This window comes from Rosa rugosa, chromosome 3 (assembly GCF_958449725.1).
Source record: "Rosa rugosa chromosome 3, drRosRugo1.1, whole genome shotgun sequence".
Lineage (NCBI taxonomy): Eukaryota > Viridiplantae > Streptophyta > Magnoliopsida > Rosales > Rosaceae > Rosa > Rosa rugosa.
This window is the reverse complement of record NC_084822.1, coordinates 53,138,887-53,165,499: the sequence shown is the minus strand read 5'-3', so window position 1 is coordinate 53,165,499 and position 26,613 is coordinate 53,138,887. Positions and strand designations below refer to the sequence as shown.

General features: G+C 39.8%; 5 protein-coding genes across 8 annotated transcripts; 2 read left to right on the top strand and 3 right to left on the bottom strand.

Annotated features, from left to right (window-relative positions):
* Positions 1-3,899: 3,899 nt before the first annotated feature.
* Positions 3,900-5,385, bottom strand: LOC133739640 (probable BOI-related E3 ubiquitin-protein ligase 2). The gene is made up of 2 exons (XM_062167424.1): positions 4,675-5,385; positions 3,900-4,594 (listed from the first exon to the last, which is right to left on the bottom strand). Exons 1-2 carry the CDS (start codon positions 5,011-5,013, stop codon positions 4,076-4,078), a joined length of 858 nt encoding a protein of 285 aa, XP_062023408.1. The 5' UTR covers positions 5,014-5,385; the 3' UTR covers positions 3,900-4,075.
* A 1,311-nt stretch (positions 5,386-6,696) lies between these two features.
* On the bottom strand, positions 6,697-8,961 carry LOC133738176 (uncharacterized). The gene is made up of 6 exons (XM_062165636.1): positions 8,534-8,961; positions 8,219-8,353; positions 8,033-8,111; positions 7,773-7,867; positions 7,138-7,305; positions 6,697-7,049 (listed from the first exon to the last, which is right to left on the bottom strand). The coding sequence occupies exons 1-6, from the start codon at positions 8,859-8,861 to the stop codon at positions 6,889-6,891; spliced, it is 966 nt and encodes a 321-aa protein (XP_062021620.1). The 5' UTR covers positions 8,862-8,961; the 3' UTR covers positions 6,697-6,888.
* Positions 8,962-9,212: 251 nt separating this feature from the next.
* Positions 9,213-11,467, top strand: LOC133738207 (uncharacterized). Its single transcript, XM_062165671.1, has 3 exons — positions 9,213-9,392; positions 10,504-10,756; positions 10,848-11,467. The coding sequence occupies exons 1-3, from the start codon at positions 9,321-9,323 to the stop codon at positions 11,297-11,299; spliced, it is 777 nt and encodes a 258-aa protein (XP_062021655.1). The 5' UTR covers positions 9,213-9,320; the 3' UTR covers positions 11,300-11,467.
* Positions 11,468-11,660: 193 nt separating this feature from the next.
* LOC133738205 (protein kinase STUNTED-like) lies at positions 11,661-14,140 on the bottom strand. 3 transcript variants are annotated; one of them, XM_062165669.1, is made up of 6 exons: positions 13,899-14,140; positions 13,127-13,565; positions 12,802-13,050; positions 12,543-12,703; positions 12,215-12,442; positions 11,661-12,137 (listed from the first exon to the last, which is right to left on the bottom strand). In XM_062165669.1, exons 2-6 carry the CDS (start codon positions 13,554-13,556, stop codon positions 11,766-11,768), a joined length of 1,440 nt encoding a protein of 479 aa, XP_062021653.1. In that variant the 5' UTR covers positions 13,557-13,565; positions 13,899-14,140; the 3' UTR covers positions 11,661-11,765. The 3 variants fall into 3 exon arrangements, with proteins under 3 accessions (XP_062021653.1, XP_062021654.1, XP_062021652.1); XM_062165670.1 differs by lacking the exon at positions 13,899-14,140 and adding an exon at positions 13,751-13,872; XM_062165668.1 differs by lacking the exon at positions 13,899-14,140 and having other exon boundaries at positions 13,127-13,706.
* Positions 14,141-16,793: 2,653 nt separating this feature from the next.
* Positions 16,794-24,718, top strand: LOC133738045 (vacuolar protein sorting-associated protein 35B). Of its 2 annotated transcripts, XM_062165480.1 has the most exons (22): positions 16,794-17,015; positions 17,090-17,186; positions 17,294-17,417; positions 17,692-17,877; positions 17,996-18,083; positions 18,281-18,337; positions 18,428-18,517; positions 18,644-18,766; positions 18,850-18,924; positions 19,040-19,099; positions 19,675-19,791; positions 19,998-20,237; positions 20,311-20,376; positions 20,534-20,623; positions 21,126-21,215; positions 21,332-21,421; positions 22,900-22,968; positions 23,152-23,232; positions 23,375-23,482; positions 23,570-23,673; positions 23,752-23,865; positions 23,943-24,718. In XM_062165480.1, exons 1-22 carry the CDS (start codon positions 16,923-16,925, stop codon positions 24,151-24,153), a joined length of 2,373 nt encoding a protein of 790 aa, XP_062021464.1. In that variant the 5' UTR covers positions 16,794-16,922; the 3' UTR covers positions 24,154-24,718. The 2 variants fall into 2 exon arrangements, with proteins under 2 accessions (XP_062021464.1, XP_062021465.1); XM_062165481.1 differs by lacking the exons at positions 16,794-17,015; positions 17,090-17,186 and having other exon boundaries at positions 17,712-17,877.
* Positions 24,719-26,613: the final 1,895 nt, after the last annotated feature.

Sequence of the window (26,613 nt, the reverse complement as noted above, 5' to 3'; positions counted from 1 at the left end):
AGTTACATGATCAGTAACTTGGCCAGCTACTGATCTAGCCAGTGAAGTTACATGCCATGTCAATGACAATGTCAGTGACATGATCAATTACATGGTCAGTTACATACATTGTAAGATACATGGTCAGTTACATGATCAGGTACATGGTTAGTTACACGGTCAGTTACATGGTCAGTTACATGATCAGTTACATAATCTGTGACATGAGGTTAACACACGTTGCCAAAGAGTTGGCCTTTTCCAGTGACTTCTCTGGCCAATGACTTGTCTAGCGACCTGGCCAGTGACCTCACTAACTAGGGATTTGGCCTGAGCAATGACTTCACAGGCCAGGGATTAACAATGACATGTTCATGACTATGACATGGCCAGTGACTTAAGGTAAACAGTGACTTGACTAGTGACCTCGCTTACTAGAGATTTGGCCTGGCCAGTAATTGACAGTGACATGTTAAAAAAGTATATAACGACACCAGGGAGATGACGAAAGAACCGTTTGTGACATAACATAGATTCTATCATCTCGAAATCACAGTTCAACTTCTTTGTTAGAATATGCAGCTCCAACCAAAAAAATACTATATACAACAGTTGCATAAATGTAAATGGAATTATGTATACATGTTACAGCAATATAGAAAATCATTATGAGCATTTGCATAAATGTAAATGGAATTCTGTATCCAATTGACGCCGGGCCTGAAATTACTACACCAAGCTTAAGAGACCTGAAATAACCATGATCAAAATTAAATCAGATATAGAAAATCAAAGATACAATCAAAATGAGAGTATCACATCCTCAAAGTAGCATTACTCCAAAATTGAAAAACAATATGTAAATACAGGTGAAAGGAGGAAGCTAAAAGACCAAATGTAAACCAAAAATGTTCACCACAGCTTTCACGTGCACAAAAATATTATAGAGTATGAAGTTCCAAAAACTATTGGCTGCAAATAAACACTTACTCAAGATCTTTCCCTGTCTGCGTATCATTGTGGAAACTACTCCATTGTCAACTTTAGGACAACTGTTGTCAAGTCAATATTCACATAGCAAGAAGATCCATGGCACATTTATTAAACATTGAATAAGTAGCTGCAGGATAGCGTATGCTTTGAGTATGGAGCATGGAAAAGACCTGCATATCACCACATTACTCAAATAATGCACTTCCTATCTAATCATTAATAAACTAAGTAGTTCCACATGCACAAATGATGCTAAAGATTCTTATAATCACCACAATGAATAACAAATTACTGGAACCTCGAAACTATCCAAGTATCCATATGATCATTTCCATTAAGACGAAAATTAGTGATCAGAAATTTACACAGACCGAAAATCGATTTGTGCATCACAACTGAAATGCAAAAGAACCCTGACAAACCAACACCGAAGTAAAAAAAGAAGAAGCAAAAGGCAACTTCATCCTTTCAAAATGAACAAGCTAACTCTTTCGAAACCTCAAAATGATCCATATGGATCGTCTCTATTAGCATGAAAATTAGTTATGCAAGTTTGCTACTGAAAGCGGCAGAGTGCAACTTCAAAACGAAAGAAACGAACCGATTGTCGGAATGCGCAAAAACTAACACGATCAAACCAGTTTCTGGCCACAATTACAGTTCAATTTTTACTTCAACAATAAAACCTGGACTTACCTTGATGGTGAGGTCGAGAGGGAGAGCCCAGGCGATGGGGTTGTGCTTGGAGGCTCGTCGTCTCGCCGAGCTCTTACCGGAGCCTCGAGGAGCACCGATCCCAACTGCAGGGCGTGATCAATGAGCTTGATCTGATCGGCGTCGGAGTCGCGGAAGTCGAGGATCCGCTCGAATGAGAGATCGACGGCAAGGGCGGCGAGTCGGAGAAGCCGAGGAAGGTCTCAAGGAGGTGGTCGCGGTCAAGGAGGTTGAGATGGTACAGGTTTGTGTGGAGAGAGAGATAGATTTTGGTAAAGGGTTGAATGGATAACATATTAACGGAAGGGAGGGAGAGAGAGCCAGCAGTGGCAGTTTTTGTAATTAAGTTTAACTCTAGTGGTAGGTTGTTAATAGGTGCCCTTAATTATCATGGGGACATTTGTGGTGTCTGGATTATCATAAAGTACTTTAAAATGACCTCTTCTATCATTGTCCCTTTTATTTATCTCTTTCAAACTTTTAAAAATAAAAGCATGAATCCCGATAAAAAAAAAATAAAAGCCTAAATGACATCATGTGTCAAGAGACTAATATATACTTATACAACAAGAGTTGTCGATCGTAATATATTTTTGATTGAAGACGTTAAAGCTACGATGATATCATTGTCTTTAAAAAATGAAATCTCAGTTTCTAACAAAACTTATTCTTCTCTTCCTATTTTTTCATTATATTTTTCTGTTTCTTTCTCTGGCTTTACGAGTTCTTGAAAACTCTTCTTTTTAAGACTTATGATACTGATATACCATAAAAAGCAGAACAGCACTTGTATACAAACTCAAAGCCAGTGCTGATGAACCAAAACAAGTTGAACATTTTTGTTCCTTTAACAGCGAAGACGCAACTGCTGCTCCGCTGACTCCACTGGGTAAACTCTATTTACCCATTCCCATTAATTATTACCCCATTCGCGTAAGAACTCACTTTTCGAAATGGCTATTTTGGAACGAGACCCCAAGCAGTTCTACCTCTTCCTCCTTATCACAGAGTTTGCAGCACCGTGCATGTTTTCGTGGGACAAACAGAACTTGCCTTATCCAACAGTAACGACAAACGAACCATGAAGAAGACCTTGTTCCAATGTTCCCCTAATTCAAAACTAAAACCCTAGATCCCAGAAGTAAACACATCACAGCCGTTCATCTAATATTTGCAGCTTTATAATTAGATCAAACTAATGCCCAGACCAGTTGAAATCTGGGAAGTACAATTGGCTCAGCGACTACTGCGCTGTTCATATTTAGAGAGAGAAAGTGTGTGAGGAGAGAGAAGAACCAGCTAGGGTTGCGATTTTCCATGCAGATCAGAAGATCTCCTTTTCTCGAAAAAGACCACATCATCCTCAGCCTTTATTCTAGAAACGGTTCTTTTGTTTTTTTCATACGCATTGTTTGCATGACCCATTTACATCGCGCGGGACCCACATCAAAGACTAAAAGCTCCTAACTAGGGCCCCACGTGCTCTCTTTCTTTCTTTCTTTCTTTCTTTCTAGGACCTCTGATAGAGTCATGTCCCCCCATGTCCCATGGTGATGGACTCGAACCCGAAAAGCAGTTTTTGCTTTGCGAATACCAAAGACTCTGCCCAAGCCATGATGGCTTTACCTTGTTTAACTTTTTTTACCCCGAGGGCGTGAAACGCTTTAACGGAGGTGCAGAGAAATTAAAGCCCGCCTGAGAGGCTTTTTACGCGCCAGGTATTATGAGCATTGACCTATTGCATCTCTAACAGAATATTTATTTCAAAATTTTTTTATAATTTAATTAATTTTAGGCTAAGTTAATCATAACTCAATATTTAACTAGTTATATTCTAGTTTTAACTACTTTTAGTTATGAAGATAGTTATCACGCTCTTATATTAGTAATTGCTATCTTAATCACTTCGGCATTGAAAGCATCAAAGCAAAAAAAAATTACACCATTTGTGGCGGTGGTGACTGGTGCGGTGCAGGCTAGGGCTTCGTAATCTTCATCATAAACGTCAAACTTTGGTTTCAATATCATCTTTCATTTCCCTGCCCTTTTTGTCAGTTACGAATTTAGAACCGTACCCTCTTACGGCTAAATGACAGCGTTAGCTGGCCTGAACGTTCTTGTGAGTAGTGACCACAATAAAGAACCCCACTGCATCAAAACACATCGTTTCTCAAAGATTCTTAATCTAAATCAGGTAAGATTACATATTTTACAATAATTTACCTAACAGGAAAAAGGGTTAATAAGATTCTTCTTTTTTACCACATCATGATGAATTTTCAGTACAAAAAATTTCCGACTACAATGACGGACCGGGAAAGTACTGGTATCAACAGTGTGTACTTCCTCAACAATTAAATAAAGAAAAGGGAAGGCAAGCTCTTTGGTGTTAGACCAAAAAGACCTCCATGCTTGCCTCCTTGGTGGATTTACACACGGGGCAGCAATCAAGAAAAGCTTCACAAAACTTGCACGAACAGAGGTGTCTGCAAGGAAGAAAAAGCACGCACGACCTTCTAGCATTACAGCTTTTACAATCCAAACCCAGCTTTTTGTGAGCTACTATTTCTGAAAGCACTTGTTGCTGCTGCTTCTCACACGAGCCACAGAAGGACTCTGCATCATCGGCTTCGTTGCTGCACAGGACCATTCTCTCTTTGACCTGTTCGAGCGCGTTGTTGAGGTCCATCACCGTCGTCTCGTTTGCTTTGGCCAATCTCTGCCACGTCTCGGTCTCCATCTCCGCTTTTCTCAAGCAATCTTGAAGCTCCATTGCTCTCTTTCTCGCTTGTGATAAGTGCTCCTCTTTTTGCCTCATCAAACTCGACGTCCTCGACTCGAAGTTGCTCAACAGAGCCGCCAGCTGTCGCTTCCTCTGCTCTTGCAAAGCAAATCTCAGCTTCTCATTCTGCATTGAAGTCTTGATTAAAATTTTGAATGGAATCTTAAACCCGAGAAAAATAAAAGATTTGGAATAAAAGTTGTCACCTGCAACTGAAGAATGCAATCTATCTCCCGCCTTTGCAAGTCGAGCTGAGCGGTCAGAGTATCGGGAAATAATGACGTTGTGGGAAGGAAGCTATTGCAAGTGGAATTAGGAGAAACAGAAGAAACTCCTAACCGGTTAGCTTCTAGATTTTGATGAAACTGAGGAGCTTGTTGCTGCTGATAAGGTTGAGGGTTTGGAATGATGCCGGAAAAGAAGTCATGATCAAACCCGGAATCGGAAAGTGGAGGAGGGCTGATCAGAGCCCAATCCTGTTGCTGTGGAAAGCCACTCATGCCTAAATTTTCTGAGAAATACATGGTCTGAGCTTGAACTGCCATGTTGAGAATATATGTGGAACCCAAAACTAAAACGCCTCCGTGATTTGGTCACATAATTGTTCAGGAACTATTAATAAGAGAAAGAGTCCAGAACTGACGATGAGGATGATGAAACCAAATGGGGATGAGGTGGTGGTAGGTTTAAAGCTAGATGAGGGTTCATGTTGTTGTTATATCAGAAAAGACGCATGACCCTTTCTTTCTCTCTTTCTACCTATCTATCTAAACGCTCTCTCTCTCTCTCTCTCTCTCTCTCTCTCTCTCTCTGACCTCTCTTTATTGGCATAACCTTTGCCTTCTTTGTTGCTGTGGTTTCTGGTTTAACTGAAAGAGACCATTATGAAAGAAACCCGTGGGTGGTGTTTGGTTATTATATATATAGCAGGAAACTGACAAGTCTTTCTTAAATACACGCATTCAATATTTATCATCTAATTAAACAACGATTTTTTTTAAGGGTTAATTTGATTCTATTTGGCGTAATTAAAGAACTAAAAAAGGAATATAGGGGCTGTAATAGGAGTCTTCCCAGAAGGCTTCAAAACCAATAAGAGGGCATTGATGGGAGAGAGGAAAGAGTGGCGGGTAAACGACGACGTACACATGCAGATACTGTGACAGAGGTCACAGAATTATCGGGTCAGAGAGATAGAGAGATTTTTATGAAAAAGCAAAAAAAGAGAGATGTGTTGGTGAAAGAGAAATTCACTCAGTTGAGACGTGAAAGGGTCAGACGTTATAGATTAGAGAATCAGAATAGAGAGATGTCAGTTTGGTCATTGGGAAAGGCTGAAGAATAGCATTTTCTATTTCCTATTTTTGAACGAATCACATTTATTATATTACTATTTACTATTTTACATTCAATGTCCAATTTGACTAATCTAGCTACATACATAGAAACCTGGCTCGAAGCTCTGCTGTGCCCTAATGGCTAATGCTACAGCTACTACGAAAACAATTACAGACAATGCAGTAAATAGTATCGAGTCAGTGATGGACTGAATCGATTGATGAAACAAGGAAAACTACATTACATATATAGCTAGTACTTTCCAATTAAAAATGACAGAAGGTTCAACGTCGGATTTTATTACCGGTCTATTAATGTCTTGCCACGTAGGCAGTCATAAACATCGCAAAAAGATTATCGTGTATTGGATCCCTTGGGGCCCTTTTGAGAAAGAGACGAATCCCTTGATGGTGCAATTAGCAAGACTTTTCTGATGATAACGCTTCTAGTCTAAAAGATGAGGCTGCAATGACCGCGTGAAGATAAAAAGGCTAATGTTCTGTGAATCTGGTGCAGTGAGTAGTGACTAAGGCTTGCCACGTCGCCGCTACGAGCTGAGCTGGTCATACTGTGAGCATAATGAAGCTCCATTTTTTTTTTTTTTTGAAATGAAGCTCCTTTACGTGTCAACAAAATCTGTGGCACATTGAGCTATAGTTGATGTTGCTCCCTAACAACCGACTTGACCTTGATCTTTCCTTCAGAAAAAAACAACCAACTTGATCTTTAGTCGGACTACCCTAACAAGATCAGACAAAGTGATTGAACATCAAAGCATTTGGATTTGGGTCGAAAAATGAGGAAGTTCTTTGGGCGATCCGGCCCAATTATGTTAAACTTGACCCGTGTGAGTTCCAATGAGTGGTTGAATAGTAACAAGAAAACCAAAATAACACTTGACTCCTAAAAAGCCTTATTGTGAAGGTTGAATAGTATATGATGTAATGCAATACAGCTAGAAGATATGTGGCAAATTTGAAATTATTAGTGACGTATCATTTATTAGTGATTCCTTAAGACTTGACAACCAATGGCTGGAGTAGAGTCAAGGATACTTCTGAAGCAACTAATTTGCTCCACCTTTAGGCATTGAATCTAGCAGACTCTCCCACTGCACTCTCCATTCGACTATACCATTCACCGATTCGGGTGTTCTCCACCATTTCTTTGCCAGATTTAAGGTGCCGAATCGGCCTCAAAACACCAAATACAGCAAGATCAGCCAAGTTAGGAGTTGACCCACCTGTTAAACGACAAGATCATCCAATTATTACAGTTCTAATCATAGAATTAGTATTAATTAATCAAACATCAGATTCTGATGAGCTGACCAAGAAACTGCCGGCCTTTCAGAGCATCCACCCAAGTCTCTGCAGCTCCATATAAAGCTGCACGAGCATCGGTGATATTGTGTCTCTTCTTCAATTTTTTTGATACAAAATACATTGCTGCAGCTCCACCATACTTGGCTACTAGCCTTTCGGATAAACTGAAATTCCCTGCAAGTAAGAGGATGTTTTAAGAGATTTAAGAATAGTTACTGCCAAATTAGATTAAAGGAGTGTGGATGTGCTGATAATGAACATAATGCGCTGAATTCCAGCACCATCCAAAGGTGCAGTAGCCAGCAGATTAGTGTAAAGGAAGTGCCGAAGTGTTGAGTCCAAAGTGCAATGAACAGAAGAACTAAAAGCTTGTGAGAATGTCTTGCTGTAGAGCTTCCACAGATTATGTTTTGTTATGAAGTTCTTCTACAGAAGTAATTTGAATCTCAAAAAAAGCTTTAAAAAAGGAAGTAAACATATGGTTCATGAATTGAGCAATCATAAACACTCAATCCAATAAACAATACAATGTATAGTAAAATAAGCCAAGCACAAATGTTTTTCATGAATAAACTGTGCATATGGGATGTTCTTGTGAAATGAATACAGTAAATGAATTCAGGATCGATCTGATATCATACCGTGACTGGTTATATAATCAAATGACTCAAGAGCTTCTGAAGGAGTTCGATATATGTTTGGTGATAAAACATGCACCAAGTGATCATCCACCCACCTACATCACAAGCAATCAGTTATTAATCATGCCGAAAAACACATAATCACCAATGCCTGAGAAATACAAACAAATGCATCAAACAATTAAAACAGGGTGTCTCTTGTAAGATTAGTACCGTGCATGAATGTATACAAAGTTCAATAGTGGAAGCAAACGACTTACTGGCGCCACTTGTTTTCTTCCTCACTATCGACAACACTGTTCTCAGGATTGATTCTTTGGAATAGCTTATCAATTATATCTGCGCAAACAAAACTCGGATATTTAACAAAACACAGCGAACTCCAAAAATGAAATTTAGAGATAACAAATTACTAATTACAATCCGATAACGGAATACACAAGAACCTGAAGAATCCACCATCTGTTCATCGTCAACTTTCAATATCGGCACCTTCTTGTAATCAGACCATTTGATCTCCTTTTTGCTCATGGGATTAACCTCCATAACTTTGTACGGAATGTTATTATAGTCCAAAAATGCTGAGATACAGAAAAAATTTCAGAGCAAAAACAACAAGTGAATCCAAACTTAAATTTGGAAATGAGGATCAATTACTCCACTGAAAGCTGCAGGAACTTGAATTCAAATTTAAACATAAAGAAAGCAACCAAACGAGGTATTGTGAAACGAAAATTCGAATTTCAATTTCCACTGCTCACCTCTAACCTTGTTGCAGAAAGGGCAGGCTTCGTACTGGTACAGAACGACGTCGTTCGGAGCGAACTTATCGGCGGAGACGTGGGAGTGCACCTCCTGAGCCACGGAAGTAGAGAAGCACTTGGCGCCTCCGGCAGCCACTGAGGGTTTCGATAGGCCAAAGCGATCGCCGGAGCTTTGACGACTGAACCACAGCGGATTCGAATTCGAGCACGAGCCTATCGTCGCTGCTTGAACCAGTCGCTGTGGAGTTGCGCCGCTGACTCTGGTGGCGCCGCCAATACCAGCGGCGGTGCGGCCGAGCAAAGCGATTCCGTTAACCCTTCTCATGACTATCCAATTTTGCTCACAGCTTTTTCACCTCTGCAATTTTGCTCAACTTGGATTAGGGTTTAATCAGGGTTTTGGGGCCACGCAATTTTTTTTTTTTTTTTTTGGCTTAGAAGCCTGTGGAAAAGTAGACACACTAAAAATCTGTCAGAATCGGGTCGGGTTACATCGGGTCGAGATTTACGAAAAGAGGCCCAATAAAGTAAGTACCTTCCCCTGAAGTATTGTGATCGAGTCAGTAAATTATAACTATTTTTTAGGGTATTTTTGGCATGAAAAAGTCCGGAGTCGGTCAATCTAGATCTTATATATATATATATGCCCTATGCTGTTGAGAACCACATCATTCTGTTATTTGCTGGCCGCCTCCAAACCCTCGCGCTAAGCTCTACTAGGGTTTCATTTTTTGGGGGAGCTGGTTAAGCTTTTAGTAGTTGGGAAATTCATCGTTGCCGGAAAATGTCTCGGTGCTTGCCTTACACGCCTTCCGTGAAGGCAGTGAATAGAGAGGCCTTGCTCGAACCGATTAAGGTTTGTTTGAGAGCAATTTGATGCTTTACTTGGCCTCTCCCCTATCTCTTTGTGCAACACCATGTAAAATATGTGTCTGCGATTGTATTCAATTGAATTGAATAGATTGAGTAGTAAATTTGTTTACTTTTGTGGGCCGAATTCGTGTCTGAGATTGGCGCTAGATCTGTTCTTAGTCGACATTAGATTTGCCCTATTGCTAGTTTTGGCGAAGAAAAACCCATCTGTTCATTGATTAGTGATTTATAGCTTATGGGTTTTGTGCTTGGAAAAAACCCAGTTGCCCAAGTAGGTATTCGGACTTTCGCTGGTTCTTTATGTGATAGAATTGCATTCTCAGAATCCCCTATTAATATAGGGGTGTTGAGCATGCTTTGAAGTTGGATGAACATTGGGGGCCTCAACGGTTACTTGGTTAAGAATGATTTTGTGTGGGATTTGATGATTTTGTGAATATGTGAAACTCGACTCTGCTTATAGTTTAGTTAGTTTGATAAATGAGGGATCTCTGTAGAATGATGGGTTCTGAACTGTGATGCCAACCTGTTTATGTGTTTGTAAGTATTGCATCCTAGATTGATCAAATAATTGGCTTTGATTCTTCTTTAGGTTTTCAAATTAATTGAGACAACTTAAACCTCAAACTTGAACATTGAAGTTGAGAGCATCCAGCGAGGTGCCCTTCATCCTGAACCAAATGAATAGAGTTAAGTAGGTCACTGCTGCCTTTTGAAACTAAATTGTAACACGAACTTGGTGTCAGGGGCATGCCCTTAGTCCTTGTTTTGATTTTTTGGTCTGAAAATCAATTGTTAAACTATGTTTCAGTCATGCTAGGTTTTATTGTGGTTTACTTTTACGAATCACTGTGTAGTGATATATTATCACTGATATGTTCTAAGTGAGTGATAAGTGGACAAATTGGATTGGTGGTAATGTTACTTGAACCTGGAGTGGCTCACTACTGTCTATTAAAACACTTTAGTTAATCCTTTTTGTCGTTGTTCACCCTTCAAAATTTGCGTAGCGCCTCTGTTTCTTTGCTTTAGACATGTTTGATTGGCCTTCTTTCTTCCAATCTTATTCACTTTTTATACTGGTGCTTCAAAAGCTCCAGAGAAAATTGGAGAAGAAAGCCAAGACACATAGGAAGAAGGAGAAGAAAGAGAAGGGGGAGAAGAGAAAATGGCATAAAGAGGATGAGTTATCTACTTGCGCTGTTATTTGGGGAGCGGATGCAATAGCAAGGGGCCCTCAAGTAGTAGAATCAAATCAACTGGAGAAAAGTGACATTACCGAAGAACGGTTGTCTGATAACATTTGCTACTTGTCTGATGGCATCCAAAGTGGCACAAAGAGGAAAAGTGAGTTTGTCTGTTTAATTAGATGGTGGTGCCTACCTGATCCATATTTAGTCTCTCCTAACCCTTATTTTCAATTTTGATCTTGAAACAGGAACCATCATTCGCATTAAATCATTGCCCAAGCGCAGTGATGCAGAGTCCTCACATGCCTCTTGTGCCGAGCATACTTCTGGGAAGTCAGATTTCCAAACAGATCTAAAGATGACAGAAATTGTTCATGCACCTAGTGCAGAGACAAATGTAGAATTTGAGGAAGCCACTTGTACTTCGGACCAAAAGGTGTCAACATGTGAAGACCATAGGGGTTTACTGCACCAGTCTTTGATTGGTAATTGGGTTCAACCTCTACTTCAGACAGCACACGACGATTGTGGTGATGAAGATTGGCTTTTTGAGACGAAGCAGGAAAATAAACGTGGTTTTGAAAGATTCAAAGCTAGCAATGAGGTGGTGTCCCGTTGTACAAGTCAGACGTTGTGGCCACAAGCACACTGGTTGCCTGAGCCTGGCTTATCCGCACTACCCTTTACTGTTCCATTTTAGTTTTTCTAGCTTCTTTTGTATACATGGGTGGCTTATATAGTAATAGTATAGCATCGAGAGGACTAGATTGATTTGATATTATTCTTGTAGAAGGCATCATCACCCACTTGAAATCCTCTTGTAATTGAATTATTTCACTTCTATTCAAAGAAATCATCATTATAGTTCCACTGAGCATCAAGAGGACTACATTGATTTGATATTATTCTTGTTGAAGGCATCATCACCTACTCGAAATCCACTATTATCAAAGAAATCATCATTTTTTATCTTCTATGTTTTGTTATGCTACTGCCCAATGTTGGAATCCATACTGGAGATTACTTTTTCCGGAAGAGTAGTTTTTCTGTATATCTCTTCGTACTTGAATATACAACTTAATCTGTCCCTTTGAAATGTACTGTACAACAGAATGATCTGGTGGCAAAGCAAACTGAATATGCACCACCCTAGAGGCATCCAAAATTCAAAATTGATGATCATGTATAGTTAAGTAGTCCTTCAACTTAAGGCGGGGAGTTTTTCCTGCACTGGATGCTGTATCAGTAGAACTTGATGGTGAAATGCTATCATCCTTTGTCTCGGACACTTCGGAAACTGAATTCCAATCAGCTTCCAGTAAACTGTCATCTTCGGCTTCATAATAGTCTGACTCATTGGCATCTGTCTCCCCTCCTAAGATTTTCAGTACCTGCCTCATATTTGGACGAATTTGAGCTGACTTTGTGCAAAGACTTGCTGCCATAGACATTCTACGAATTTGGACAATATCATAGTCCGCTCTTAGCTTGGGATCCAGCAATGCTTTAAGATCTCCAATTTTTAATAGCTTTCTTGCCTGAATCAACAGAATGTGACAAGCTTTTAGTAAATGAAAATTAAACACATATTGACATACTAAGATAGAGTTCTTACCCACTTGATCAAGCTCTCTTGTCCTTTTGGAGCCTCAACATCAACTGGCTTTCTTCCTGATAGTAGTTCAAGGAGAACTACACCAAAGGCGTACACATCAACCTTGTCACTGACCCTCCCTTGCATGAAATACTCTGGAGCCATGTATCCGAAAGTTCCCACCACATCATTACTTATTACATAACTAGAATCCACTGATCCCCATATAGCAAGCCCAAAATCTGATAACTGCGTACATTGAAACATCCGAAAAATGAACTAAATCAGCACTAACATCTTCAGTATGGTGCAAAAAAATGAAGCAGGGCAAAGCATGACATATATATACCTGTGGCTGATGATCACTTGAGAGAAGAATGTTTGCAGATTTTACGTCTCTATGAATAATCGGCTGAGGGCACTCATTGTGTAGATAATTTAGAGCCTCAGCAACTGCAACTGCCACGTTGAATCTCACTTCCCATGGCAGTACAGAACCATCATTACAATCTGCTTCAAAATCAAATATATACAGATTTTGTTCAGCCTTCAATTCAATGGGTTTTACAGAAAGAATTAAACCATTGAAGTTATATAGTATTGCTTACCATGCAAGTTCTCCTCCAAACTCCCCCTAGGAAAGAGCTCATATACTAGAACAAGATTCTCATCTTCCACACACACGCCAATGAGAGATACTATATGCTTATGCTTAATTGAAGACACAAATTTGGCTTCCAAGCAAAAATCATCCCCAGCTTCCTTGTATACTTTCAAAATCTTCACCGCCACGGATTTCCCACATCGGAGAACTCCTCTGTACACACTGCTGCACCCTCCCTCGCCGATAAGATTATCTGTTCACAAACAAATACTTCAGAAAGGCAACTACACAAATGATATAAACACCAACTTGTGAAGATTATAACTGACCTGAGGAGAATTGAGAAGTTGCAGTCCTTATTTCGGCGTAGCCAAACATCCTGCAACCTTCTGAGTCTTTCTTAATGAGGAACTTCAATTCATTAGCAAGCTGCAGATTGACTGATGTTGTTCGACTAGGAAGTCCCATCACCCACTCGACTACAGACACATCTTTTGCTTCAAACTTTCTACCAGGAGTACTCATGGTTTCGGAGGTTGCTACACGAAGGAGAGGCCAACCAGGCCTTGATAAAGGTGATGCATATTCATCTTCTTCAACCTCCCAACTCTTCGAATCATCATCTGATTTTTCACAAGCTCCCTGAGTCTCCATAGGAACAGTTACTTTCTGAAGGGGCCAGCCAAAAGTTGATTCTGACATATCGCAACTTAACCAACCTCTATCAGATTCCGATGAATTCCGCTTCTTGGTCCTCATTGTTTACACCTGCAAACTCAAAAGCTTTAGCTTCAGCCGCCTTGAATTCGTATACTCACCCTAGTAATTCATATTATTCATGGTTATATATATGATACTATGCTCGGAACTATATAATAACACTAACAAAGCTCAGCCACCTTGACTATTATAAATGATTTCCACGTTGTACTTGTTTTTGAGATTAACATTACCTAACAGAAACATTAACGTTTACCACAGAAGACCAACAGAAAATTCTCGGCGAGTTCATCTTTTAAGAACGGAGACGATAAGACAAACAGAAGGTAGTATTGCATTATATATTATCAAAAAAAAAAAAAAAAGGATAAGGAAGTTGACCCGGATCTTCTTCATTTTGAAATTCCGACGGCTTGTTATTCTCGCATACAAATCATCTAATCCAACCAACCTGACCAACCCCCTCTTTTAAAATACTGAATATTGCAGCCAAATAAGTACACCTAATGTGACTAATCTCTCCGGCAGGTCAAACTTATAGGCATTTTGACCATGGTAGCTGCTACGGTGCTACCTATCACATCGCCACCACATTCATTCTAAATTTGAGACTCAATTCGACTTGCTGAAAAATTCAGCTTCTTAGAGATTTTGCTAAGGGAGTAATTATGAGGTTAAGGACAAAGTAAGGACAAAGTAAGGGATTTATCTCGGGCCAATTTATTCTTCATAGAAATTTCTAGATGATAGAATCTACAATTATATCAATTAAAATTCTATTAATTGTGATTTTCATTCTTTGGTTAGATATATTTAGAACTTAAAAAATATGTAATGAATTATTAATATTATTATTATTATTATTATTTTTTAAATGGCTGGTGCGGCTGCCCTCAAGCTTTGATTAATGAAATTGCAGAATACAAGGGGAGATGTAGAGCCTGAATTCCATATTACAATAAGCATAAAGAGAACATTCTAAAATATACCAAGACTCCACACAAAAACTATATATTCTAACAAGCACCAATTAGCAAAGAGTGCACGAATGGTTACTCCATTTGCTTTGACATAGCGGTGACATACCGGAAAAATAACTCTATCACGAAGAAGCATCATTACAAATAGCATAGCTTTCCCACTGTGTTGCCGCACGGAAATAAATCCAGCGACACTCAATTTCATCCTACCACTAGGAGGTTGCGTCCATTTGATCAAATAAATAGTTCGCCGCCTCGCTAGGCCAAACATGGCACACAGAGTGCGCATACCAGGACCAAGCCCGCGTCGCCCTATCATAGAGTGATAGGAATTTATTACTGGCATAAAGCCACAATCTACTAAAAAACAATAATAAAAGCAAGCAATAAAAATAATAGCAGGCTAATAAAGGCCCAAAGACTTATTCCAAGCACAATCTCCATCCCAGCCAACAGAAAAATTGCAGCAGTCCATTAGCCCAACCCAGTATCGCCCATGACCTTCTGCCACCGTCACATCGTCTTCACCTTTGCACCACCAATGCCATCGTACCTCCGCATTCTCACCATCACCCAACAGAACCCGCCACCACAGCAACCCAAACCCACCACCCAACTCGCACCCAAACCAACGACAACCCACTGGTTGTGCAAACCCATCCAACCAACCCTCGAATCACGTAAGCCAGAGAAATTTCGATCTGACGCATTCGAGCCCCGATCCTGCCTCTCGCCGATTGATCGATGTTGAGCGCAGGTAAGGGAGACCCACTGCAACTTTTTTAGAAATAAATAAAAAACTAAAACAGAAAAAATCTTGTTTTAGAAATAAATTAATAAATTAAAATAAGGATCTGCAAAGAAATAATAAAGGGGGGTTTGGGATTGCTTCGCTTTTAAAAAAATCAGCTTTTGTTCAAAATTTTAGATTTTATTGTGTTTGGTAAATAAATAAAAAGCAGCTTTAATTAAAAGTTATAGGTCACTGGCAGCAGATTTTAGAAGCAGCCTAGAGGTTGCTTTTAGAAGCTGCTGTGGATTAAAACACACTCTGCAGTTGTTTTATGTACTGACAGCACTTTTAAAAATATTATTTACCAAACACGAAACTGTTTTAATTCACAGCTGATTATTCTCACAACACAGCAGCAGCAGTTTTTTAAAAAAGTCGCAGCAATCCCAAACTAGCCCTAAATCACACCTATTTTGGTGGGAATTGAAGTGAAGAATTTGGACAGTCAATCCATTCATTTATTTTCACTAAGAAATTAATGATTTCCAAGTTGAGAATGTCAATCCATTCATTTATTTTCACTGAGAAATTAATGATTTCCAAGCTAAGAGTGTCAAGTGAGGTAAATAACGTATAGGAAATAAGAAAGGAGTCAAGGAAGAATGAAATTCACACTCATTTAAGATACTAATAAAAAAAACATAGAGTTAAGATTGTAAAATATGGAGTGTGAATTTCACTCCCTATAAGAAATCCTCACTTTCAATTAAATTACATCTTTTTCATTCATTCAAACAGGCCCTTATATGATGAATAACCAATTAGATAGAATTACACATTATAAAAATAATTAACGTACCTGTCCCATGTTTGGAAATATCTAAATAATATTTTTATCTTCCCTTTTAAAGTATTTATAGTTATCTAATCTGTTTAACACAAGAAATTCTAAGTACATTTGGAATAAATCCTAATCCTAATTGTATGATATACGTACACAACATGGTAGAGACCAGCGATGGTTGGGCTAGTGGCTAAGATACAAAGAAAATAAGGTGAACTTTCTAGGTTCGAGCCATGTTAAGCTCTTACGTTGCTGTTACTAGTAGATGCAAGTTTTTTCGTAATAATTCTCCTATTTATGAAGCCATGCATGTTCAAAGAGATATCAACAAGGTTGCTTATATATTTTTCAAAGCGGGACAAAGAATATGATTTGGAAGTGCATAATCTGATGCAACCTCCTCCACAAGTCATCGATGCTCTTCCTGATGATTTTTGTGAAATTTTTGAGTAGCAATGGCTAGCTTCTTGCGACATATATCAAAAGAAAAAAAGAAAAAAATTGGAAGAGGACTATAGACTTAAAAAAATAGAAATTGCTTAAAATTTTTGTTAGAATTTTGGACTATTATCTAATTTCATTGTGAAATAAACGAAAAAAAAAAACAAAAGAAAGAAGAAAAAGGAAAACCACCAATCGAACCACTAATAATCCAGGCCGGGTCGGGTCGGTGGGGCTTATTCGGGTTTGTCGGAATATTTTACCAGAATCAGTTTTATTTTGTTCGTGAACTTTCTGACTGTATCAACTATCAGTGTACGAAGCCAGATCATATACTCGAACTCATCTCACACAGCTAAAATTCAACATTTCTTTCACCAAGAGAGAGAAGAGAAAGAAGAGAGAGAATGCTACTGGACGGAATCGAAGACGAGGACAAATGGCTCGCAGAAGGCATCGCCGGCATTCAACACCACGCCTTCTACATGCATCGAGCTCTGGTACTCCCATTTCCATTAGATTCATACAATTCCCCAATCTCCGAAAACCTAATTTTGATTTCAATTTTTCTCAGGACGCGAACAATCTCAGAGACGCTCTCAAATACTCGGCTCAGATGCTCTCCGAGCTCCGAACCTCGAGGCTCTCGCCTCACAAATACTACGAACTCTGTAACGTCTCGTAGCTCTTCGCTCGATTTCTCCTTGTAATTAACTGATTTGATTTGGTGTTTGTGACTGGAATTTTGATTTTGTGCGGTGGTGATCGATTTTGACAGATATGCGAGCGTTCGATGAGTTGAGGAAGCTGGAGATGTTCTTCAAGGACGAGAGCAGGCATGGCGTTTCGATCATTGATCTCTACGAGCTTGTTCAGCACGCTGGCAACATTCTACCGAGATTGTAAGTCAAAATCCCTAGACTTTTTCTTTAGTTCATAATGAGCAACATTATTGAAATCATGAAAAGAGGTTTGGACAGTTCTTTAGCTCTAGCCTGGTTATCTATAGCTATTCTGTTTAGATGAGTCTTGCAATGAGGTAGTTGTTCAGACTTTCGTTTTGTTCATAGCCATATATCAAGGAACACATGGACTATAGAGTTGTTGAGTGAGATGCTTGTTTCAATTATATTGTTATCGGCAGTGCGTATGAGGTTCCTGTTTTGTATTTAACAGGTATCTCCTATGTACGGTAGGATCTGTGTACATTAAATCGAAGGAAGCACCTGCCAAAGACGTGCTTAAAGACCTTGTGGAAATGTGTCGTGCTGTTCAACATCCGATTCGGGGGCTCTTTCTAAGGAGTTACCTTTCTCAAGTCAGTAGAGATAAGTTACCTGATCTCGGTTCCGAGTATGAAGGGTGAGATTTTTTTCTTTGGCCAACATTATTTTCAATCACCATAATCAATGATTTGTGTTTGAGATCGGAAAGATATGTAAATGCAATAGATTTGAATCATGTTCGATTCTCTATGCAGAGGTTCTGACACTGTTACGGATGCCGTAGATTTTGTGCTACAGAATTTTACAGAGATGAATAAGCTTTGGGTTCGAATGCAGTATCAGGTCTGTTCAATATCTATGAACCTTTATCTGCTGTTTTGTCTTGACATGCATGGCACCAGAGTACTTGCATGCCATAGAGGTAAAAGTGAGTCATGAGGGCATGATTTTTGGTCATGCAGGTGTTATGGTGCTTATGAATCATTCATACTCTTTGAAGATCCTGAGTTGAGGCCTTCTTTGGGCTTTCTGGTCTGCAGGGACCTGGTCGGGCGAGAGAGAAGCATGAAAAGGAAAGAAGCGAACTTCGTGATCTAGTAATATCGAAATTCTGAATCTATCGGCAGATGAAATAGTGCATTACACATCTTAATGTGAAATTACACTTTTCTGAATTTCCTTGATAGGTAGGGAAAAATCTCCATGTTCTCAGTCAGATAGAGGGTGTGGAACTCCAAATGTACAAAGACACTGTTCTTCCCAGAGTATTAGAGCAGGTTCTTTAATTGGCTTCACTTCTCAATACACTTTTTGTTAATTCTAGATATTTTTCTTTTTGGAGCTATGTGATACAGCGTACTTTCTAATTTTCTTTCAAACTTCCATCCACCTGGTTTTTTCAGGTTATCAACTGTAAAGATGAGCTGGCCCAGTATTATTTGATGGATTGCCTGATCCAGGTCTTTCCGGATGAGTACCACTTGCAGACACTGGAGACATTATTGGGTGCTTGCCCCCAGCTTCAGGTACATAACGATTTCCCTTGCAGTTGCCAGAGGAAGCAGCTTTTTGACTGATTTCCCCTTGTATAATATCTTTTCAAGTGCAGCCAACAGTGGATATCAAGACAGTGCTATCTCAATTAATGGACAGGTTATCAAATTATGCTGCTTCAAGTACAGATGTGAGTTATCTAAAAGCCGTCTTAGTGTCCCTATTTCTTTCTTTTTTCCTCATTTGGGTGCTGTTTCTTCTTGGCATTTTTTCAAGTTGATGATTGTGCACTTTTTTTGTTCAAGGTATTACCCGAATTTCTTCAAGTCGAAGCTTTCGCTAAATTAAGTAGTGCTATTGGGAGGGTAAGCTGGCTTGCATTGAGTTTATTTAATTATTATTTATTTTTTAAATCTAGATACAAACTTCCTATTTTCAGAATATTTAAGCTGCTATAATTGTTTGTTTTATTTATTTATGAAAATGAATTGTAAACGTGTGGTTTTATATTGTTTCCAACATGTGAAAGTACACTAGACATATTTTGTTACATTCTAGTATTCATTGTTGTTTGCTACTTCTAGGGAAGAAAAAGTACTACTTTTGCCACTTGAGTAAAAAGAGAAAGTAACTGTAATAATGAAGAAAGAATGTCACTTTGAGGACTACTTCTCAACTAAGCTTGTACTATGTTTCTTTCTTGTATTAAGATTAGAAAAGCCAAAAGAATCAGAATTTTCAGTGAACTTACTAATATAATCCCAAACATATGCAAAGAGGTGAGGAAATAAATTACTAAGAAGGAAAAGAACGAAGCATAAAGAGGCAGTATGCTACCTTGAATGTTTGAGTGTTTTGTAATAATGAAATAGTATACTGTTAAAACCCTTGATTGATATGTAAACTATACGATATAATAAACAGCTTATATAAATTTCAGGTGATAGAAGCACAAGTTGACATGCCTATTGTTGGAGCCATATCTTTGTACGTCTCTCTTCTTACATTCACACTCCGTGTTCATCCTGATCGTCTAGATTATGTGGATCAAGTACTGGTAAGAACTTCAAGAAACTAACTTGAGTGCCTAGTTTCCAAACTTCCCCATGGGATTTGGCTTGGACATGCCTGCTCACATGGGCACATAATATGGATTGCATCTTCCTTCAGTTCTCATTTGCATATGGATTATCCGTGCCATGCTAAACCAATGAAGTTAATAAGCGATGGGTTTATTTGTATCTTTTTCTTCTCCTCTTTCAGGGAGCATGTGTTAGGAAGCTACCGGGAAACACTAAGGTTGAAGACAAGAGAGCCATAAAGCAGGTTGTCGCACTATTAAGTGCTCCTTTGGAAAAGTACAATGACATTGTCACAGCCCTCACACTTTCTAATTATCCTCGAGTTATGGATCACCTTGATAATGGAACAAATAAAGTCATGGCAATGGTTATCATTCAAAGCATTATGAAAAACGACTCTTGTATCTCCACTGCTGATAAGGTAGATGCTTCTTCTGTCTGGTCTATTTCATCGATTTGTCTTCTTGAAAATTTCTTATATCTGCTGTTTCCAGGTGGAGGTATTGTTTGAATTAATCAAAGGGCTGATCAAGGATTTGGATGGTACTTCTGATGATGAGGTTCATCTCCCAACTGTTATTACAATAGAAATATTTATTTCTTTAATATCTCTCATTAACATACTATTTAAGTCTCTACCTTTCAAAATGTATGTTTATTTCCATTCTAGACATTTAAGGTCTTTCTCTTCTTTCTTTTGCTATTTCATACTTACAGCTTGACGAGGAGGATTTTCATGATGAGCAAAATTCTGTTGCTCGCCTTATACACATGCTTTATAATGATGATCCAGAAGAAATGTTAAAGGTAAGTGGTTGGTATTTTGAAGGTTCTGGTGTTTTACTTGATGCTAATGTTACTCCTTTTTGGAAATTTCTTTTGTCAGACTCATGAGAGCATGATAATCCTAAGATCCCTTTGTGAGTCAGTCTCCTTAGAACAGATAATCCTGACAGCCCATATCCCATTGGCTTTCTGACCATTTGACAGAATTGGCATCACTTGCATATTTGAATTGCAGAATTATGCATTTTGCAAATAGTTTTCTAGAAGCTTGTGTGTATCTTCTTATGTTTGTTAGTCTTAAGTAATCATAAGAAAAGCTAGAGTAGTCAAATAATTTTTTCTCAATATTCAAGATTCACAAAGAAGCATCTTAATTTATTAGGGTAGGCAACAACATTAAAACAGGGCATTCATGTCCATGACCAAGAATCCTAGGTAGTGATTTTCATTACTTATATGTGTTTAGGTGGCTGTCCTGTTTTCCAGAAATCTTACTTTAGTGTTATGATTAAATGAATTTCAGATCATATGTACGGTAAAGAAGCACATAATGAATGGAGGGCCAAAGCGCTTACCTTTTACTGTTCCTCCTCTTGTATTTTCTGCACTTGGGGTATGTCTCTTTGTGCTTCTATTGTTACATATTATTATTTCGTCATGTCTTTATATGCATACTGGAGTTTGTTGAAATGATGTCATCCTGAAGAGCTCACATACTGGTTGTGGCAGTTGGTTAGGCGACTGCAAGGTCAGGATGGAGAGGTAGTTGGAGAAGATATGCCTGCCACACCGAAGACAGTTTTTCAGTTTCTAAATCAGGTAATAGATCAAGGGGGGTGAAATTTGCACACCCCCTTTTACATTCCACACACCCTTTGCATTTTTTTAATATTTCTTATCAATCCACTGTATTTCTTTTCCAAAACTACCCTTCTCTCTCTCTCTCTCTCCCCCTCCCCCCCCCTCCCGGTTTCCGCCTGAATCTGAATCTGACCCATCTCACTATAATCCTCCGCTACCCACATCCTAACATCAAGAACAATCTTTATCTTTAAACCAAGTCCCGAAAGTTGCAGAACCAGCGATCCTGGGATCATCGTCGCCGCCGCCAGAGCTAGACTTCCCAATCGAATGGCCCCCCGACGGGAATCTCAGCCTGGACTGGGTCCAGAACCTCATGTCCGTCTTCGATTGGTCTTCAAGAAATCTAACACCAACCCAATTCCCGGAGGTTCTTCCCGTCCGGGTTTTCGATTCCTTGGCTCTTTGCGCCTCCAAGATTCTCCACAAAGAACCCAATTGCGTCAAGATCGACGACTGCGGCCCTGACTCCACCGTCGTCGTCGTCGGAGACGTCCACGGCCAGTTGCACGACGTTCTTTTTCTTCTGAAGGATGCTGGGTACCCTTCGGAGAATTGAGTCTTCGTCTTCAATGGGGATTATGTTGACAGAGGAGCTTGGGGTCTTGAGACTTTCTTGATTTTACTGGCTTGGAAAGTGTTGATGCCGAAAAGTGTTTATCTTTTGAGAGGTAACCATGAATCCAAGTACTGTACTTCTGTTTATGGGTTTGAGAAGGAAGTGCTAGTCAAGTATAGAGATGACGATGGTAAAGATAAAGTAGGTAAACATGTGTATAGAAAATGCATGGGATGCTTTGAAGGGCTTCCTCTTGCGTCCATTATAAATGGCCATGTATATACTGCTCATGGAGGGCTTTTTAGGAGGATTGCAGTGACACCAGCTAAGAGGGGAAAGGGAAAGAAGAATCGAAAGATTGTTTTGAATTCGGAGACTAGTACTTTGAATTTGGCCTTCACCATTCGTTTTGATGATGAAAATTCAAGTAGTAAGCTTAAAGTGTGGGTTGCCCAAGTGGAAACCGGGAGGGAGGGAGGGGGAGAGAGAGAGAGAAGGGTAGTTTTGGAAGAGAAATATAGTGGATTGATAAGAAATATTAAAAAAATGCAAAGGGTGTGTGGAATGTAAAAGGGGGTGTGCAAATTTCACCCCCCTAGATGAATACGCCTTTGTTATAATATTTATGCAGTAGATCTTGCTGTGGAAGATTTTCTATAGATTAATTGATAAACAAAGTTGGTAATCTATGTTATCTGGTGGTATAGTTACCACAATCTACTTTTTTACCTTTTCCAGTTTCCCATGTGTGTAGTTCTCTCAGTGGATAACGTGTTTCATATGTTGTGTGCTTGTATTTTTCCTGCATTATGTGTGGTCTTCATTTACTCTAGATCTCATCTGTGTGCGTATTGTGATATTGTCTGCTTTGTTTCAGACTGTAGACGCTCTTTCCTCTATTCCGTCTCCTGAACTGGCATTAAGGCTGTACTTACATTGTGCTGAGGTATGCCATATCTACATTTCGGGGAGTGTGTGGTTTGCAGGCTAATGCTGTCTGTATTGTGTTAATTGCACATATCCTGTAAACCTTGAAGTTAGAGCTATTACCATTAATCAAAGAAAGCCTTGAATTCTGTTTGATGTTGTTGCTGCAGGCTAACCTTTTGTTTTGTTCCATGAATAATAGGCTGCCAACGACTGTGATCTTGAACCTGTTGCTTATGAATTCTTCACTCAGGCATTTGTACTATATGAAGAAGAAATCGCGGTACTTGTTTGTCAGTCTCGTATTTAAATTTATTAAATAGAATTTCATGGAAGTGGCTTATATGGTCTCAATATTTCCATAAAGAGACTAGTGTTACATTAGCCTTAACAGTTCTACTGCATAATTATGCACTCGATTTTAGGATTCCAAAGCTCAAGTGACTGCAATACATCTCATTATTGGGGCTCTTCAGAGGATGAATGTGTTTGGCACTGAAAATAGGGATACTTTAACACACAAGGCCACAGGGGTAATAATGCCTTCGTATTATCTGATTCAGCGTTTTGTTTCGACTCTCATGAAACCCCTTAATAACATATGCTCTTCCTTGTGTCAGTATTCTGCAAAGCTTTTGAAGAAACCTGACCAGTGCAGAGCAGTGTATGCATGTTCACACCTGTTTTGGGTTGATGATCAGGATGGTGTTAAAGATGGAGAAAGGTAAATGTGCCGAAATTCAATTTATTAGACTCGGTTTCTTGTACTCAAAGTCATGACCGCTAATGCTTTCTGTTACAGGGTCTTGCTTTGTTTAAAGCGTGCCTTGAGAATTGCAAATGCTGCTCAACAAATGGCCAGTGTAACTCGGGGTAGCAGTGGGCCAGTGACACTCTTTGTTGAAATACTAAACAAGTAAGTAGGGTTTACTCTGCCAAATTGAAGTCTCTCTTTTGTGGTGATCTCGTATTGATTGATGAATAATGCATCAGGTACCTCTACTTTTTTGAGAAAGGAAACCCCCAGATTACCAGTGCTGCAATTCAGGGATTGGTGGAGTTAATTACAACCGAGTTGCAAAGTGACTCTTGTAATGTGAAACCAGCCTCTGATGCATTTTTTGCCAGCACATTGCGGTACATACAGTTCCAGAAACAGAAAGGTGGGGCAATGGGTGAAAAATATGCATCTATCAAGGTGTGACTGACTCACGTCTTCTTCTTAAACTTAAGGACAAACAAATTTGTTTGGGTTGAAATGATGGTGAGTGGCAGCCGGATGAGTAATCAATGGCTCAAAAATGCCACTGTAACAAAGTGGCAGCCGAAGCTTCGTGTACAGTTCTTCTTCCCTCTGCGTTTGATAGGACAAGCAACTAGTAGCATCTAGAAATTCTAGATGACGGTTTTGTGTCATTGTTGCTCCTGGAGCGAAGCTCATTTTTTTTTTTGTTCTTCTTTTGGCCCGACATTTCTAAATTTGAAGGTAGTTGGAGTTTGAAGGGATATCTACAGTCCCCGTGAAAGATATGTTTGACGCAAGTGGTATTTGTGTAGGGTTGAGAACTACAGATGATACAAAATAGTTGGTTATTTGTTTGACAGATAGAAACTATACAACGAAGTTCGATTTAGAATATATTACTAGACAAATAGTTAGTTGGTGTTTGTTAGAAAAATCATAAACAACATTTAATATAATAGACATGTAACGTGATATTTTGAATTTGGAATCAAGCGTTATTGAGCATGGTTATTTATTTATTTTATTTTTTTGGAAGAAGGCAGTAGCCAATATATTGATCAAAGGCCAGAATGACCATTACATACCCTTCCGCTGTCATATAAGACAGAGAAGAAGATGTATTAGTACCCACAGTGGTACATAGAAACTAGGACACTCATTGACATTGAATACATCATAAACATAGCGGAATCCCCCTTTGGTACTATGCCGGAGGCGCTAGAAAACTAGAAGGATCCAGCCCTCCCAACGTAATCCGGAACACAGTACATCTAGTCGCCTAGAGACCTCAATTGGTGTACAACTAGATATACTGAGAATTAAGTCGACAAGACTAAGACCCAGTACTACAACTAGATAAGGAAAAAACCACTAGAATGCCCAAAAAAGGCCTACAAAAAACTAGAAAATAAAAGGAGTAAAAAGCCCGCCTACCAGATACGGCCCAGTAGCCAAAGGGAGACCCAAAGGCCCAAGAACCAAGCCAAGGAGCGCGGGTCGGAGTGAACCCGCCTGTGTAGCCGGACCAGCACCGCGGCTTCCGATAGATCATCGTCGCCGCATCAAACCGCCACCAACTGACGACGTCGGCAGGAACGTCGTGGATCATGATTCCAGACCGAAATTTGATCCGATACTGGTTCGATCACCACAGCCTCCGTCAGACCTTCTCAACCCCAAACCAGGGCACCGCAATGACAACCTGCCTCCGCCGCGCACCAGAATCCCTCCGTCGCACCCCCTTGCTCGAAAAACCTCGGCCGCGCAGATCGGAACGAAAAACAAGGACGAGCCCCTCTGCTGGTCGTTCTCTCTCCTGACGCGACCAAGCCTCCAGCCCTCTGCTCCTGCCCAAAAACTCCTGGTCCTCCCCGGTGGACTGACACAACTAGTTCGCCCGTCCGACGACGACGTCCCATGGACGCACCGCCGGACGAGGCATAGAAAAATTTCTTAGGGTTTTCGCTGCTCCGACTTTCTTGGAAAGCACCGCAGTAGTTGCTTGCACTACTTGTGTTTGAGCATGGTTACTTAGTTAGTACCTGATTAAAGAAATTATGCTTAATCACCCTTGAATATAAATCCGATGGTAGAGAATATTGTTTTTAAGTTGAGGTGTTTTTTTTTTTTTTTTTGAAATAATGGTAATTCCATTGATAATAGCGCATGCCAAGAATACCATTATATACTCACCAGCTGACACACAACAATGGCCAGAACAAGGATTCGTGGAGGAGCTACAGTGGTACATAGGATAGACCAACTATCTTTGAACTTATTGCTCACTTAAAAGTGAGCCTATAAGCTATGAAAAAACATAGCAAATAGACAAACCAAACTACACTCGTTAGGTTTCTAATACAAGAAACTTATTGTAATTACACAAAAAGTTAAAAACATAGGTTTGGGCCAAGAGCCTAAACCCTAGCCCAAATTAGAAGCTATTGGACTAGGGTAGAACCCCAGCCCAAATTAGAAGCTATTGGACTAGGGTAGAACCCCAGCCCAGAAACTCAAAGCCCACCAAAGCAAAGGTCAACCCAAGGCCCATCAGCTTGGTCCAGTCCAGTCCTCCTACGCCCACGTCCCGTCGTACGTAACAACCAAGCCGCTTCATCCGCCTCGCGCCGCCACGACCTGCACCCGCCTCAATCCGCGCCGCCACTAGCACTCACCGCTTACGACCCAAACGTCACGGGCCACGCCGCCCCGACCCACTCCACCACGGAGAAGACCAATCTCGATCTAGGCCCTCTCACCTCACACCGCCATCGAGTCAGACTAGTGGCGCCTTCATCAGGGTTTTTATCGCCGGACCTGTTAGCACGACCACTGCCTCTCACCATCCCAGCCAAAACCACCGACAAGCCTCGAGCAAACCCCATTCGATGGAACAAGAGCAATAGCCATTCAATACCC

Excerpts from the sequence above, each read along its gene's own strand:
- LOC133739640 (XM_062167424.1), bottom strand. The coding sequence starts at position 5,013 with ATGGCAGTTCAAGCTCAGACCATGTATTTCTCAGAAAATTTAGGCATG. Across the intron at positions 4,595-4,674 it reads ATTGCATTCTTCAGTTGCAG|AATGAGAAGCTGAGATTTGC; the intron begins GTGACAACTTTT and ends ACTTCAATGCAG.
- LOC133738176 (XM_062165636.1), bottom strand. The coding sequence starts at position 8,861 with ATGAGAAGGGTTAACGGAATCGCTTTGCTCGGCCGCACCGCCGCTGGT. Across the intron at positions 8,354-8,533 it reads TTTCTGCAACAAGGTTAGAG|CATTTTTGGACTATAATAAC; the intron begins GTGAGCAGTGGA and ends TCTGTATCTCAG. Across the intron at positions 7,050-7,137 it reads GAAAGGCCGGCAGTTTCTTG|GTGGGTCAACTCCTAACTTG; the intron begins GTCAGCTCATCA and ends GTCGTTTAACAG.
- LOC133738207 (XM_062165671.1), top strand. The coding sequence starts at position 9,321 with ATGTCTCGGTGCTTGCCTTACACGCCTTCCGTGAAGGCAGTGAATAGA. Across the intron at positions 9,393-10,503 it reads CCTTGCTCGAACCGATTAAG|CTCCAGAGAAAATTGGAGAA; the intron begins GTTTGTTTGAGA and ends GTGCTTCAAAAG. Across the intron at positions 10,757-10,847 it reads AAGTGGCACAAAGAGGAAAA|GAACCATCATTCGCATTAAA; the intron begins GTGAGTTTGTCT and ends ATCTTGAAACAG.
- LOC133738205 (XM_062165669.1), bottom strand. The coding sequence starts at position 13,556 with ATGAGGACCAAGAAGCGGAATTCATCGGAATCTGATAGAGGTTGGTTA. Across the intron at positions 12,443-12,542 it reads CAAGTGATCATCAGCCACAG|TTATCAGATTTTGGGCTTGC; the intron begins GTATATATATGT and ends CAATGTACGCAG. Across the intron at positions 12,138-12,214 it reads AAGAGAGCTTGATCAAGTGG|GCAAGAAAGCTATTAAAAAT; the intron begins GTAAGAACTCTA and ends CTGTTGATTCAG.
- LOC133738045 (XM_062165480.1), top strand. The coding sequence starts at position 16,923 with ATGCTACTGGACGGAATCGAAGACGAGGACAAATGGCTCGCAGAAGGC. Across the intron at positions 18,925-19,039 it reads ATGCTGCTTCAAGTACAGAT|GTATTACCCGAATTTCTTCA; the intron begins GTGAGTTATCTA and ends TTTTTGTTCAAG. Across the intron at positions 20,377-20,533 it reads ATGGTACTTCTGATGATGAG|CTTGACGAGGAGGATTTTCA; the intron begins GTTCATCTCCCA and ends TCATACTTACAG.